Source organism: Chenopodium album, chromosome 6, assembly GCF_948465745.1.
Source record: "Chenopodium album chromosome 6, dcCheAlbu1.1, whole genome shotgun sequence".
NCBI classification, from domain to species: domain Eukaryota; kingdom Viridiplantae; phylum Streptophyta; class Magnoliopsida; order Caryophyllales; family Amaranthaceae; genus Chenopodium; species Chenopodium album.
The window spans coordinates 5,872,467-5,884,703 of NC_137839.1; the positions used below are offsets into that span (position 1 = coordinate 5,872,467).

The following is a 12,237-nucleotide window of genomic DNA, read 5'->3' on the forward strand; positions in this document are numbered from 1 at the left end:
TAAGTAATAAGATTTATAAGTCGTGCATCGCACGGGCACTATGCTAGTTAGTATATTAAAATACAGGGGTGATTGTACTATCTTAAAAATTATCAACTGAAGATTGAAACTTAAACTTCAATAAATTCATAGTTTTGTACCATAATTAAAAAGATACAATTTCCATTTATGTAGTGAAAGCATTATATACAGAGTTTAGATTGCACGACTTGTAATCACTAGTTCAGAAAAATCAAAGCTATTTACAATGATCCATCAAAGTTACTTTTCAAGATCTCACTCCATTTCTTAATTTAAATCTTAACTTAAAAGCGTATTTATTTCCCCCCATTATATGTACAATGCCAGAAAAGACGACAGAAATGGACTATTTACAGTTGCAGCTGATCTTATTCGGGGCGAAAGCTGACCAGATTAGGAAGGGCGGAGGACTGCAGCTTCCTTATCTCAGATGCAGTTACCTTGCACGACTCTAGTGTCAATGAACGCAAGTTCTTCAACGGCTTCAAGTGTTGCAGGCCATCATTAGTTATACGAGAATTTGAGACGTTCAAAGATACCAATGCTGTTAATCCTACACCAATGAACAAGAAGATATGAGTAGACCCAACAAGGGTAACAACATCCAGCTTCCATATCAGTTTATCATATGCATATTGCACCGGATTCTGGTTAACTTAATTAGCAATAAAGTGTGCGTGGGAGGGGAAGAGATTCAGGGAAACGATTACAACACAGTGTTATACAAAATTTAACATCCTACAAAATGCGCGGGTAGATTTTCGTTTTAAGATATTCCCTCCATATGCAGTTAGTAGTCACGCACATAGCCACATACAGTATGGAGTCTAAAAAAAGTATTGCATTGATTTATGATTGAATTACTCACTATGCCATCCCAACATTAATTAATTAAAGGGAAGCACATAGATTTGATGGAACAATGGAGGCTTTGGTGAAAAGTTGGCAGGATAAGTGGATGGCTCACCCCTTTAACTAGCATAAGAAAGTCAAAACAAGGATACACAAACCAACCATTATGCATGCTTTAAAATTATACAAGTATTATGATCACATTTGGATTTAATTTTAATTTAAGTCAAACCTAAAGTGCAATTACCATCAAACCTATGTAGAAAAGTAAAGACGTACCAGAAACCATTTCCAGGGCCTTGTCAGTGAGGTTGCCGTTTTGAGACAAATTCAGCAGCGTAAGAGAAGTAAGATCTTTAATGTTCTTCATACCAGCATCCGTCAAGCCTCCACCGCATATTTCAAGTGACAGGAGGTTCTTGAAGCCTGCAACAGCAACAAAAATTTAAGGTATTTCAACAGGATTTTATCTATACCAAAAGATTTTTTTGTTTTTTTGACAGTAATTAGTTAATTACCCCTTTCCCCCAACACACACACACACACACACAGAATCCCCTCTCAATAGACCATCATGCTAGCACACACCGTTTTTCTTCTAGCCCACACTATTAGATTGAGGCCAAGGATTAGGGTAGCTGGGTAGGAGGAGGAAAACAGGCAAACTCCCCATTGTCTCCACTCGGGCCAGTCCCAGTAAGTTGGGTCAGCTTTCACTTCCCCGAGTATGGGGAGTGAGCAAGGGTGGGAGTGAAGTCAACAGATTTTTATACCAATGTATGTACAGAACACAACACAAGAGATCGAATATAATTGATACTGCCAATTATACAGCATGAATTCACAAGCACTGGAAAACTCGTAAAATCAGTTCAGCATGAGAGAGAGCTTAGATGAGATGTTAAAACATCAGAAACCCACATGCAGAGCAAGATGTGAGTTTCTATTCATGACAAGAGGATGGATTTTTTCTAGTATACAAGAATAGTGTAATTATTGACAAGTGGATTTAGTGGATTAGTGGATTAGCGTAATTTCCCAAAAAGAAAGAACAATCCTGTAATGGACAGAACCTTCTTTAAAGATCAGGATTCAGGATAATATTAATGTTGCTGTCATAAATCAGTACAAAACAGTATAACAAAAGCAAGTTGGCATGACTTACAGCGCAAATATTGAGTCCCTGAGTCTGTAATTCGTGCCCCAAAAAGATCTAAATGAGTCAAGCCTTCCAGACCTGCAACATTATATACAAGACTCCACATATAACTTTTGATACAGAATAAAACTTTTTGACATACAATTCCACATATAAATGTATGTAGTAACTTCTAATATGCCAAGTGGCTCACAGTTGAAGCAAGCTGAGTAATAAAATACTACTCCGTATCATATTTTTTGAAGCAATACATTTGTTAATGCACACAAATTGCTTACTTGTCAGAGCAGCTAACCCAACATCAGTGATTTGGCGAGCATCAAGGTTTAGTGATTTCAGAGAACTTAAACCCGACAGCTTCTTCAGACCAGCATCAGTAACCAAGGTAAATGACAAATTTATGCTCTCAAGATTCACCAGGCCTACAAGTTTGAAAAAGATTCAAGTCGGTTCTTATCAATAGAAGTCTAGAAAAAACATTCCCCAAAAAGCTGCCAATAATGACACAAGAATGATGTCTTACCACTCAGATACCGCAGGCCATTGCTTCCAACTTCAGTATCTGATAACTCCAAATGTTTCAGCAGCAAAAGTCCTATTCAGAAGAATCACAATGTTTAGCATCCAAATGCTCCCAAATGCAACATACAAGATCTAAAGATCATTAATATAAGCCCTAACTTTAGCCATAGCCACTGGCACTGAATCTTCAAGCATTCCAAGTTAATAAAATCAATTAGTTGCAAAAAACAGAAAGAAAGAAAGAGAAGATATTGGACTTCATAGTAAGCAGCCAATTATCAGAAACCAAAGAAGCAAAACATTTGCAAATGGAAAATGGGCCTCATTGGCATAGACATACCACTATAAAGGACACAGAGAGCATAATCCTAAAACAAAATGTAATTGAATCTCAACCCATTAATTTGCCATCAGCTATAAAATGAGTCATAAAGCCAAAATTACAAGCCACAAAGGGTGGGTTTAATAGTAGATTCATTAAAAAATTTCATAAGCAAGCTAAGATATTAACATGCAAGAATACAATACTCACTTAAACAGACAAGCTTGTTTAAGAGCGAAATTCTGCTATGAATTGATATTAGGGGAGGGGAAATTTAAGTAGTTGTATTATGTCATTTGGGTAATAACCTATCTAGTTAGAGGAAGAGCTCAATATATAATTAGAGAGATTTCTTATGTTAAATATAGATGAGTATTTTTGGGTTAGCTTAGAAAACAAATTGGGAGGTTATCCACCTCTTGAAAGTGGAATCATCCTATACAAATGCTGTATTTCAGTTTATTAATAAGGGGAACCATCTTCTTCCTATTTTCTGCCATTAATGATGCCTAAGATAAGTTAAATATAGCAAATTCTTCCACAAGCATTAGTACAGCAACTTTAAATAAATTGATATTTAAATGACCATTTTAAAAATAACCAAGTGAACATCAAGACAGATTATAGGTGAAAGAACAAGGGAGAGTTAGGTTAAAGAACAAACCTGTCAGGTTAGCAAGTCCTTCATCACCAATCCTACAGGAGTCTAAGTTCAAGGTTTCCAAATTTGATAAACCTGAAATCATGCAATAAAGGAAGAAAGAAACAACCTGAGCATTCATGCAAGTCGCTAACCCTTCAAATTAACAAGTATAATGCTTTATAATTTGCCATATATGAAAACCTTCCTGCATAAGTGCTAAGATTTATTCAAGAAAGTATGCAAAATCTGATAAAGAAGTGAGGATGCAGAAGTCTGAGATGTTAATTTAGCAACAAGTTTAACAAAATTGGAATTCTGCTTTTTTGAGAACCAAACTAAAGGTCTTAAGGTATTTTCAAGTTAACTAAGAAAATTTATCATGTTTATTGACAATCTTTTCCTTGAAGGAGAGCGAGAAAGTAGCGTATTTTTATTACTATTGGTTATAGGGTAATTCAAGACCATTAATCGTTTAAATACATGTCCTCTCAGAAGTTTACATAGGGTAGAACCAAGGTTTTTTTTTTTTTTTTTTTTTTTTTTTTTTTTTTTTTTTTGGTGAAACAAACTAATTTAAGTAAGGGCCAATCAAATGACACAGCCTCCATTCATTCACTGGCAGAAATTAAAAAGAACCTATTACACTCATCAGTTCAAGTACACACATAGAGAATGACACAAAAGGGGGAGAAAGTGAAGAAGCAATTAAACCTTTGAGATGAACCAAACATGCATCTGTTATATTGTTGAAGGCCAGATTGAACACCTTCAAGTTCTTAAGTCCTGTAAAATGGGTAATCAAGGATCCAAATTTAGAGGTGGCATAAAAAAAGAGCAAATTTTAGAGGAAATTACATAGCATTGGTATTATCAATTAATAAAACCTCAATAGAACTGACCTGAGAGCTTGTCAAAACCATGATCAGACAGGCCGCACCTGCTAAGGTTCAAGTATGACAAAGCTACAAGAGCTGCATCAGCAAAAATAAATTAGAGGGATGAGGACCTTCAATGAACAATTCAATCTAAAATGTTTTTCGCTCATACGTTTGCCATATAATCAAGTTAAAAACATTATTTAACAAAAAAAGGGAAAGCAAAAATTTTCCTTTCTAAAATTCAAATATTTAGTGATACACAATTCTATAAGAGGAAGGTAGAACTTATTTCTTTTCCCTTTCTCATTTCATCATTGATTCACTGCTGAAAATTAACAAGTAATAAGCTTCTAGGGTTTGCAGACCAGATCCTGCCAAGCCCACAATACAATTTAAAAGCCTCGGAGATGGGAATTCTTGTTAGTACTACTTCCGATCCTTTCTGTTGTCCTCGTTCGAATCTATATAGATTATAGTGCAAATGGGATCTAATCTAATACTTTCATGATAAATATATAAGAAAAAATTACACTATTGGGATCTTGTTTAATTTGTCTTTGTATGAAGTTATACAGAATTAACTTTCAATAATTCTGCAAAATAACCATTACATAGCCGCCGCTTGAAACACCAGTGTAAAATAATCAGCAATTACTGCCACTGCTCCATAATTACCGTTAGTAGGTACAAAAAGAACAAATTTAGCACCAAATCCATGAAAACTACCTAGTACTTCAAGTATTTTTATATTACATGTTTAAAGATGTTTATGCTTAAAGGTCTACAATGAAAACTGTGCAAATAGTAAAACAAGAAAACATAATGATGCGGATGGAGCATTGAGTTTCAGAATATGAAAATAAAAATGGTGGGTACTAATAAATAACCTGAAATGGAGTCCAAACATGCAGCACTAAGCTGGCAACCTTCTAAGTTCAACAATATAAGATTTTGCAATCCTGACACCAAAAGAAGTTGGCTCCATCAGCACATTAAAGGGAGAAAAAAAATATATAAAGTTGAAATTATAACTCACGTGAAAGAATCTAGAAAATTAGCTGACAGACTCAGAAATTTAAATTGGTTAGGAAGGTGCCTACCTTTCAAATAAGAAACACCAGCATCAGTGATACTGCTGCAAGAAACTTGCAGCTCCCTCAAGTTTGTAAATTCTGGAGTACCATAAGAAAGAATGCAGGAGAAAAAAAAGTAAATCAATCTAGCTTAAACCAAAGTGCAAACATGTGCAATCATTTTGACAAAAAAATAGTCACAGCTTAACAATTAGCTATACCAAATATACACATTTTTGTTACATCATTGACTAAGATATGTTAAATTGGTCCATGAGAGGTACTGGACAATAATATGGGTTTAGAAGCAGCTATTATTGAGAATGTTTTCACAAATGTTGATTGCAAGAGTACATACATGACAAGTTGATGCCTATAGAGCCAATGAACATGGAAAAAAGGAAATAACTCACCTGAAATTGCCTCCATATCTGAGTCTGTGACACATTTACAATACCTAATGTTAAGAGACTTGAGCTTCTTGAGACCTACAAGTATATTAAACATAAAAGTTCAGAGGTATTGTAGAAGAGTACAGAGTAAAATATAGCTTGCATGAAGAAAAAAAAAATATTTCTTAAGAATCACAACCAAGATTATTATCCCAGCCCCAATAAGAGCCTAAGTCCCACTGCTTTACACACACACACACACAAAGTATAAAGGACAGAATAAGACTGCTCATCATGTGCGCACCAATTTAATGAAAAAAAATCTTGACCTGATTGGTGTCAAGTCAGAAACAAAATGTAAAATAACTCAGAGTTTCCAGGTATAGATCTCAGTATAACATGACATAGCAGGCCGCCAAAGTAAGAACTATATACATTTATAGTAATGTAATAAATCAAGTTTTAAAAGGCAAAGAAGCATGCCAAGGAGATGGCCGCCTTGGAGCCTAGGTCATGACGTATAAGCAAAGGCGTACCACAGTAGAAAAAGCGCCAAGCGAAGAAAGAAATGCATTTTCACAATTTAAAAGTATACTCTGTCAGGCAAAAAAGACTTATCCAGAATATGTATCTTGTAAATAAGCAATAATTACTGTTTATACTTGATGGCTTGATGCAGCATCTATAGAGCACCATACTTCCTCGGTTCATCAATAATCGCAATATTTTGACTTTTGTTGTTACCAAAATTAATTTTGACAAATGCTATTATGCAAAAGGTTGTTGGATTTAGTCTCAGCATAAAAATTCAAAATACCATCTTGTTTGTGATTTTAACTATATATATTCTTACATATATTAATGGTTGAAGTATTGTATTGGCAAGCATAGAAGTCAAAACATTGCAAGTGATTAAGTACAAAAGAAGCATAAAATGAACTTAAATTCATGATCACATTTGCCATAAAGGCTACTGTATGATGTATCTAGGCATGCCTCTTAATCCTCAAACGTCTTAGTGTTGGTTCAGCAATATTGCATGGACAATAGCCATAGAGTCGATTACCTAGAGACCTAGAGTGCTATGCATCTTGGCGTTTCAAGTCAACAAAAGCTACCCAAATGAAGTCAAGACACATTCTCCTCCATGAAACATCATCATGAAAATTTGACACAGGTAAGGATATACCAGGAAACTAACCTTTAAGATAAACAAAACCGCCATGAATCCCAGAACATCTCTCAAGATCCAATTCAAGCAAGTTGACTAAGCTTGAGAAGGCACGCATTCCTTCAACGGTCACAGCATAACTCCTCCTTAAACTCAAAGAAGAAAGGTTTGAAAGCCCTGAAAAACAATAAGTTCATCAGTTTCCGGTCAAAAAGCAAAAGATAGCATATAAACCATGCTGACGCAACTCAAAAATTCTGTAAACCATACCCTTTACCATTCACCCTCAACTCCCCCCCTCCCCTCTCTTACCCCCAACCTCTCTATTTGTAAAAGAACCACCAAAGAAAGGGATTTTTAGTGTCATGTAGGGAAAAATTTAGCCAACAAAAAGATGACCTGTAAATAAGTACACAAAATCAAGGAAGACTGTTTTTGAGGGACTAAAGTTAACCATAAATGAACCTATCCCTAGTTTGAAAAACCTTACAAGCAGAAAATCAAAATTTGCCTATAGAGAACACACATGAAAATCATTTCCGCTCTCTTCATGAAGTTGATACTTATACCATCCTGAGTTCTTGACCTATCCAGATACATGTCTTTATTTTACATCATCCAGAAAATATCTAGAAAATGCAAATAACAAATTTGCAAAAATACTGATACTTCAAAACATAACTCATACTACCATATTATAACTTCCATTTTTAAGCCACATTACCTAGTTATGTTGATGTACCACAAAAAAGATACAGCCTAATGAAGATGGGAAAACAGTATGTTTTGTCTATTCACACAAATAATTTGAACTTTACCATTTTACTCTCACAAATTTCTACTCCCTCAATCCCTTTTTGTTTGCACCATGGGCCCAATTTCTCTGGGGAGCTTTTTGGGTCAAATGGTGCAAACAATAAGGGGATTTGGGGGGGGGGGGGGGGGGGGGGGGGGGGGGGGAGGGGGTTGGTATCAGGCAGCAGCAACCATTTATTCTCCACCCCTCACCCAGATAAAAGAGTGAAAAGTCAGAAAATAACTGAGACCATAAAGAATGTGACCAAAAAAATAAGATAGCAGCAATGTTATGGATACTGGAAGATAAACCGATGATATGTAGAGATCATAAATGAGCACAACCTAGAAGTAAACTATCAGAAAATTCATAATTACCACAAAGCAACTTAAAAATTTACCACTGAAATGCCTCAGGCCATTTGCTGAAATATGATCACAGTAATTGAAAGCCAAAGCTTGAAGATTGGAGCAACTTTTCAGGAGAGCCAACCCAGAATCTGTCACATCGGAACCAGAAAGATCAACAGAGAGTAAAGAGGAGCCTTGAGAAGAGACAACGTCAACCCAACTGTCGTCAACTCCAGGATAGTCTCCCAAGCAAATATCCTATCAATATTAAAACACAGTCGGTAAAATTAACTATAGGGATCCATACAACCAAATCACGGTAATGTCAGTTGAGCCAGACCTCGAGAGCACAGTCACGGAAAGCTTCAAGTGAAACATCAGTTAAGCGATGTGAGCGGACTAATTCATCAAATATTTGCTGACTTATATCTCTTGGAAGCACTGAAAATGACTTGTATTTATCGATATCCTGTACATATACATATTATAATCTATATAACTTTGACAGATAACATACAAAATGTAGAAGACAGACATGCATAAAACAAAAATCACAGCTACCTGACAGGCTTTATGAACGCATAGCTCCATCAAAGATGGGCAACTGGCACCCTCTGGCTGACATCCTGATGTTGTCCTAAAGAATGGGGTGCCCAGTAACCATTTTGAACTCCCATTTTTACTGTATCTTCTATTGACCCCTATGCGCACACCGTCTTCATTGACCTGGTTACCCCTCTTCCTCGAACAAACCCCACCCATTGCAGCAACAATATTTCTAAAAAGCTTCAAATGGAGCTAAGAATTTTTGGAGAAAATATGAAAACCCCATGTACACCTAAATATCTTGTTGACCCTGTCACCAAAGTAACCAACAGAAAATCAGAAACTTCCATCAGCCATAGTAAAACAATCAAATAGCATGCAGAATGAAACAAAATAAATAAATAAATAAAATCGTCAAGATTTGATTGCCAAGGAATTTTCTCAAGCACCATATCTCTTCACTAAAATTGACAAACTATAAGTTTAAATAATTCATATAGATCATATTAGCAGACACTATGGACCTAATCACTTCTAAAAGTCTCAATATAACAAATACAAGCATCATAAATTCTTGGACTCGAACAAAAAAGGGGAAAATATTTAGGCCATGTATAAGAAGCTTAAGAGTAGAAATATCAAACATTAATAACATAAAGATACACACAATTTGTAAGGAAAAATGCTTAGGGACATGTATAAGAAGCTCAGAGTAGAAACATTAAACATTAAGAATATCAATCTACACATAATGCTTAGGGTCATGTATAAGAAGCTCAGAGTAGAACTATTAAACATTATTAAAAATTGATCCACACGTATTTTGTCAGTAATTCCAAAATCACAACTACTTTAGAAAATACTCAAAGCTTATACATAACCCTTTAAGTTACTCATAGCAACACCCAAAAAAAAGTTACTCGATTCAAAAAACATTTAAAGTAGGAAGCTAAACAAGAAAAAGAACAAAGAAACCATGGACTGATCCCTTTAATCTTCTTTTCTACAAAGTCGAATCAACTATGTGAACCACCTAATGTAACAGTCAATCAGTCATTGAAGACGATCACAAAAAAATACCTTAACTACCCAATTTGGCAATTTAAAAAGAGATAACATTTCATCTTAAAAAGTTTTTGATTTTATACTATGTCTTTATATTAACACAATGTACCTAGAATTAAAAACTTCCACAGATAATATCAGACTGAAAGATATAAAATGAAAGCATGAGCTCCCAATGTTCATTCAAAAAACCACATTCACAAAATAAACTAACTTATAAGTAACTTTACTTTACTCGCACATAGTTAATTTTTTTATATAACAATATAACATAGACTAAATTTGATCCGGTCTTAGGTACCAATTTTCAAGTCCGTACCAACTAAGCTAGTTGATATCGACTATAGATGACATACATATTCAAACAAATACAACAAAACAAGCACATATAAATTAATAAAGATCATCACTTTACCGATATATCTGATTATCGCAGAAATTATATCCCCTAAACTGTCAAATATTGATGATTAACACCAAATTATATATTTTTTTTCCATAATTTTGAAAAAAATAAATGATTGACAAAAAAAACTTAATTATAATAATCTTCATAATCATCCCAAAATAAACCCAACAAAAAAAAAAAAAAAAATCTCAGATAAACCCTAAATGATCAGCTAATTAAAACATAATTCAATGCCAAAATTAAGAAATTCAATACAAAAAAGAAATTAAAAAGAATACCTTGCAAAATTGAAAATTGATGATAAAAAATTGTTGAAGATGATCAAGTAAAAGAGTGAAGAAAAAAAGAGGAGAGAGAAAATTGATGATGATGAAGATGGAGATGATGATGACACGAAGATGGAAGAACAAGAAGAAGTAACAAGTTACGACTGTGAAATGTTGTGGAAGAAAGCTGGTGAGTCCGAGCCTAGTTTCCGAAGCTACAGATGTACGACACGTGGACGGTTGTAGTCGTTCGGTGGGAAGTCGTAATGGATAAGGAAGATAAATAGCTAAGGGGCTGATGTGGGTCCTACTTTGCTTCCACTTTATCTGGTAAATAAGTGTATTAAATATTTGTATTTATCTGTAATCTTGTCAGTGATTTTTTTCTTTTGATTGAAATTATTAATGAGATTATTCTTAATTAATTTATTTAGGGGTGATAATATTAATAATACGATATTGTACTCCGTAATTTGTAAGATTGTTTTTTGAGATTAACGTTTTGGAAAACGGTTTGTGGAATCATAGGTTGCATACTTGCACGCAAGTGCAAAAGTAGTACTCGTAGCCATCAATATTTATTCAGTAGAAGAAATTTTTAATTTGTAGTTTTGTACCATAGATTGTGATTCCGTCGAGACTATTTTATACTCCGTAGAAGCATTTATATGAAGTAGGAAGATTTTTAAATGGATAATGATTATACGAGTACTTAACTTATTATCTACGAAGTATTTTGTAGTGAGTTGTATGAATACTAATTTATAAACATATTGTGAATAACGTCCCTTTATATCTATTTAAAATTTTTAAGGACATCCTTTTTAGCTTATGGGTCTGTTCACTTCAGCTTAATTTCAATTTAGTTCAATTCAGTTCATTTCCAAATTTCCTTCTCTCATAAAAGTTCAATTCAGCTCCAATCAATTCAATTTAGTTCAGCTTATTTCAATTCAGTAAATGTTAACAGACCCTAGTATTGCATTAGTATGAACTTATGGAGTACAAATGTATAGGGCATAGTATTTTAGACTCCACAACACAAGGAAATATTTAGGTAATTTGAATAGTTCACTTTGTCTTTTAAATTGTCAAGTTGTCATTTATAGGTATAACTCTTTTTTTTCAATTTAAGTGCCATAAGCCTTTATGTGAATAACTATTATTGGTCTATGTGTTTCCATACAACGTCATATGGGACTGGGATACATCCCCTACAATCCAAAGAATTCTCAGGTCCCAAAACATTTGGAATTGGTCCGATTTTGTGTATTATATAGCCTTCAATGTTTGATTATGGAGAACACATTCTTGCACCCGACAAGATTAAGCATCGATGTTATTTTGAGGTTCCAAGAGCATCCCGATAGACAAAGTTGGTGCTTAGAATCATCTCATTCATGCTTTGGCCTACCATATGTTATCACGTCTCATGATGCTTTCATATGCCTTATGTTGCCCTTGGCTTGGCCTTGCGTTGTCTTAATTGCCTTTCGAGGCTTTGCATTACCTTGTTTTAGCCCTAAGGCAAAACTAAGAAGATACTAACCTAAATTGCCAAAAATTATCTTATTTGTTCTTAGTTGGACTTTGTTTAACACATAAAGATCGTAAATGGGAAGACCAAACAGGATCAAAGGGAATTATTGACATTATGCTTTGAAAATATCGAAATTAAGATGATGGAGAAAATACTAGATAATACTGTTGACTATTATACCGAAATATGATGTATCTAGCTATTACAGTATTACCTTTTTATTATTGTTACT

At 34.3% G+C, this 12,237-nt stretch overlaps 1 protein-coding gene across 1 annotated transcript; it reads right to left on the bottom strand.

The window, feature by feature from the left end:
- Nucleotides 1-116: 116 nt before the first annotated feature.
- LOC145635724 (uncharacterized) lies at nt 117-10,633 on the bottom strand. Its single transcript, XM_081687058.1, has 16 exons — nt 10,478-10,633; nt 8,741-9,035; nt 8,520-8,648; nt 8,230-8,437; nt 7,064-7,210; nt 5,884-5,958; nt 5,498-5,569; nt 5,285-5,356; nt 4,419-4,490; nt 4,231-4,302; nt 3,541-3,612; nt 2,556-2,627; nt 2,311-2,454; nt 2,039-2,110; nt 1,153-1,299; nt 117-574 (listed from the first exon to the last, which is right to left on the bottom strand). The coding sequence occupies exons 2-16, from the start codon at nt 8,939-8,941 to the stop codon at nt 390-392; spliced, it is 1,740 nt and encodes a 579-aa protein (XP_081543184.1). The 5' UTR covers nt 8,942-9,035; nt 10,478-10,633; the 3' UTR covers nt 117-389.
- Nucleotides 10,634-12,237: the final 1,604 nt, after the last annotated feature.

Coding starts and splice junctions, on each gene's coding strand:
- LOC145635724 (XM_081687058.1), bottom strand. CDS start 8,941: ATGGGTGGGGTTTGTTCGAGGAAGAGGGGTAACCAGGTCAATGAAGAC. Junction 5,357..5,497: donor TGGTGTTTCTTATTTGAAAG/GTAGGCACCTTC, acceptor TTTTGGTGTCAG/GATTGCAAAATCTTATATTG. Junction 575..1,152: donor GGCCCTGGAAATGGTTTCTG/GTACGTCTTTAC, acceptor TCATTGGTGTAG/GATTAACAGCATTGGTATCT.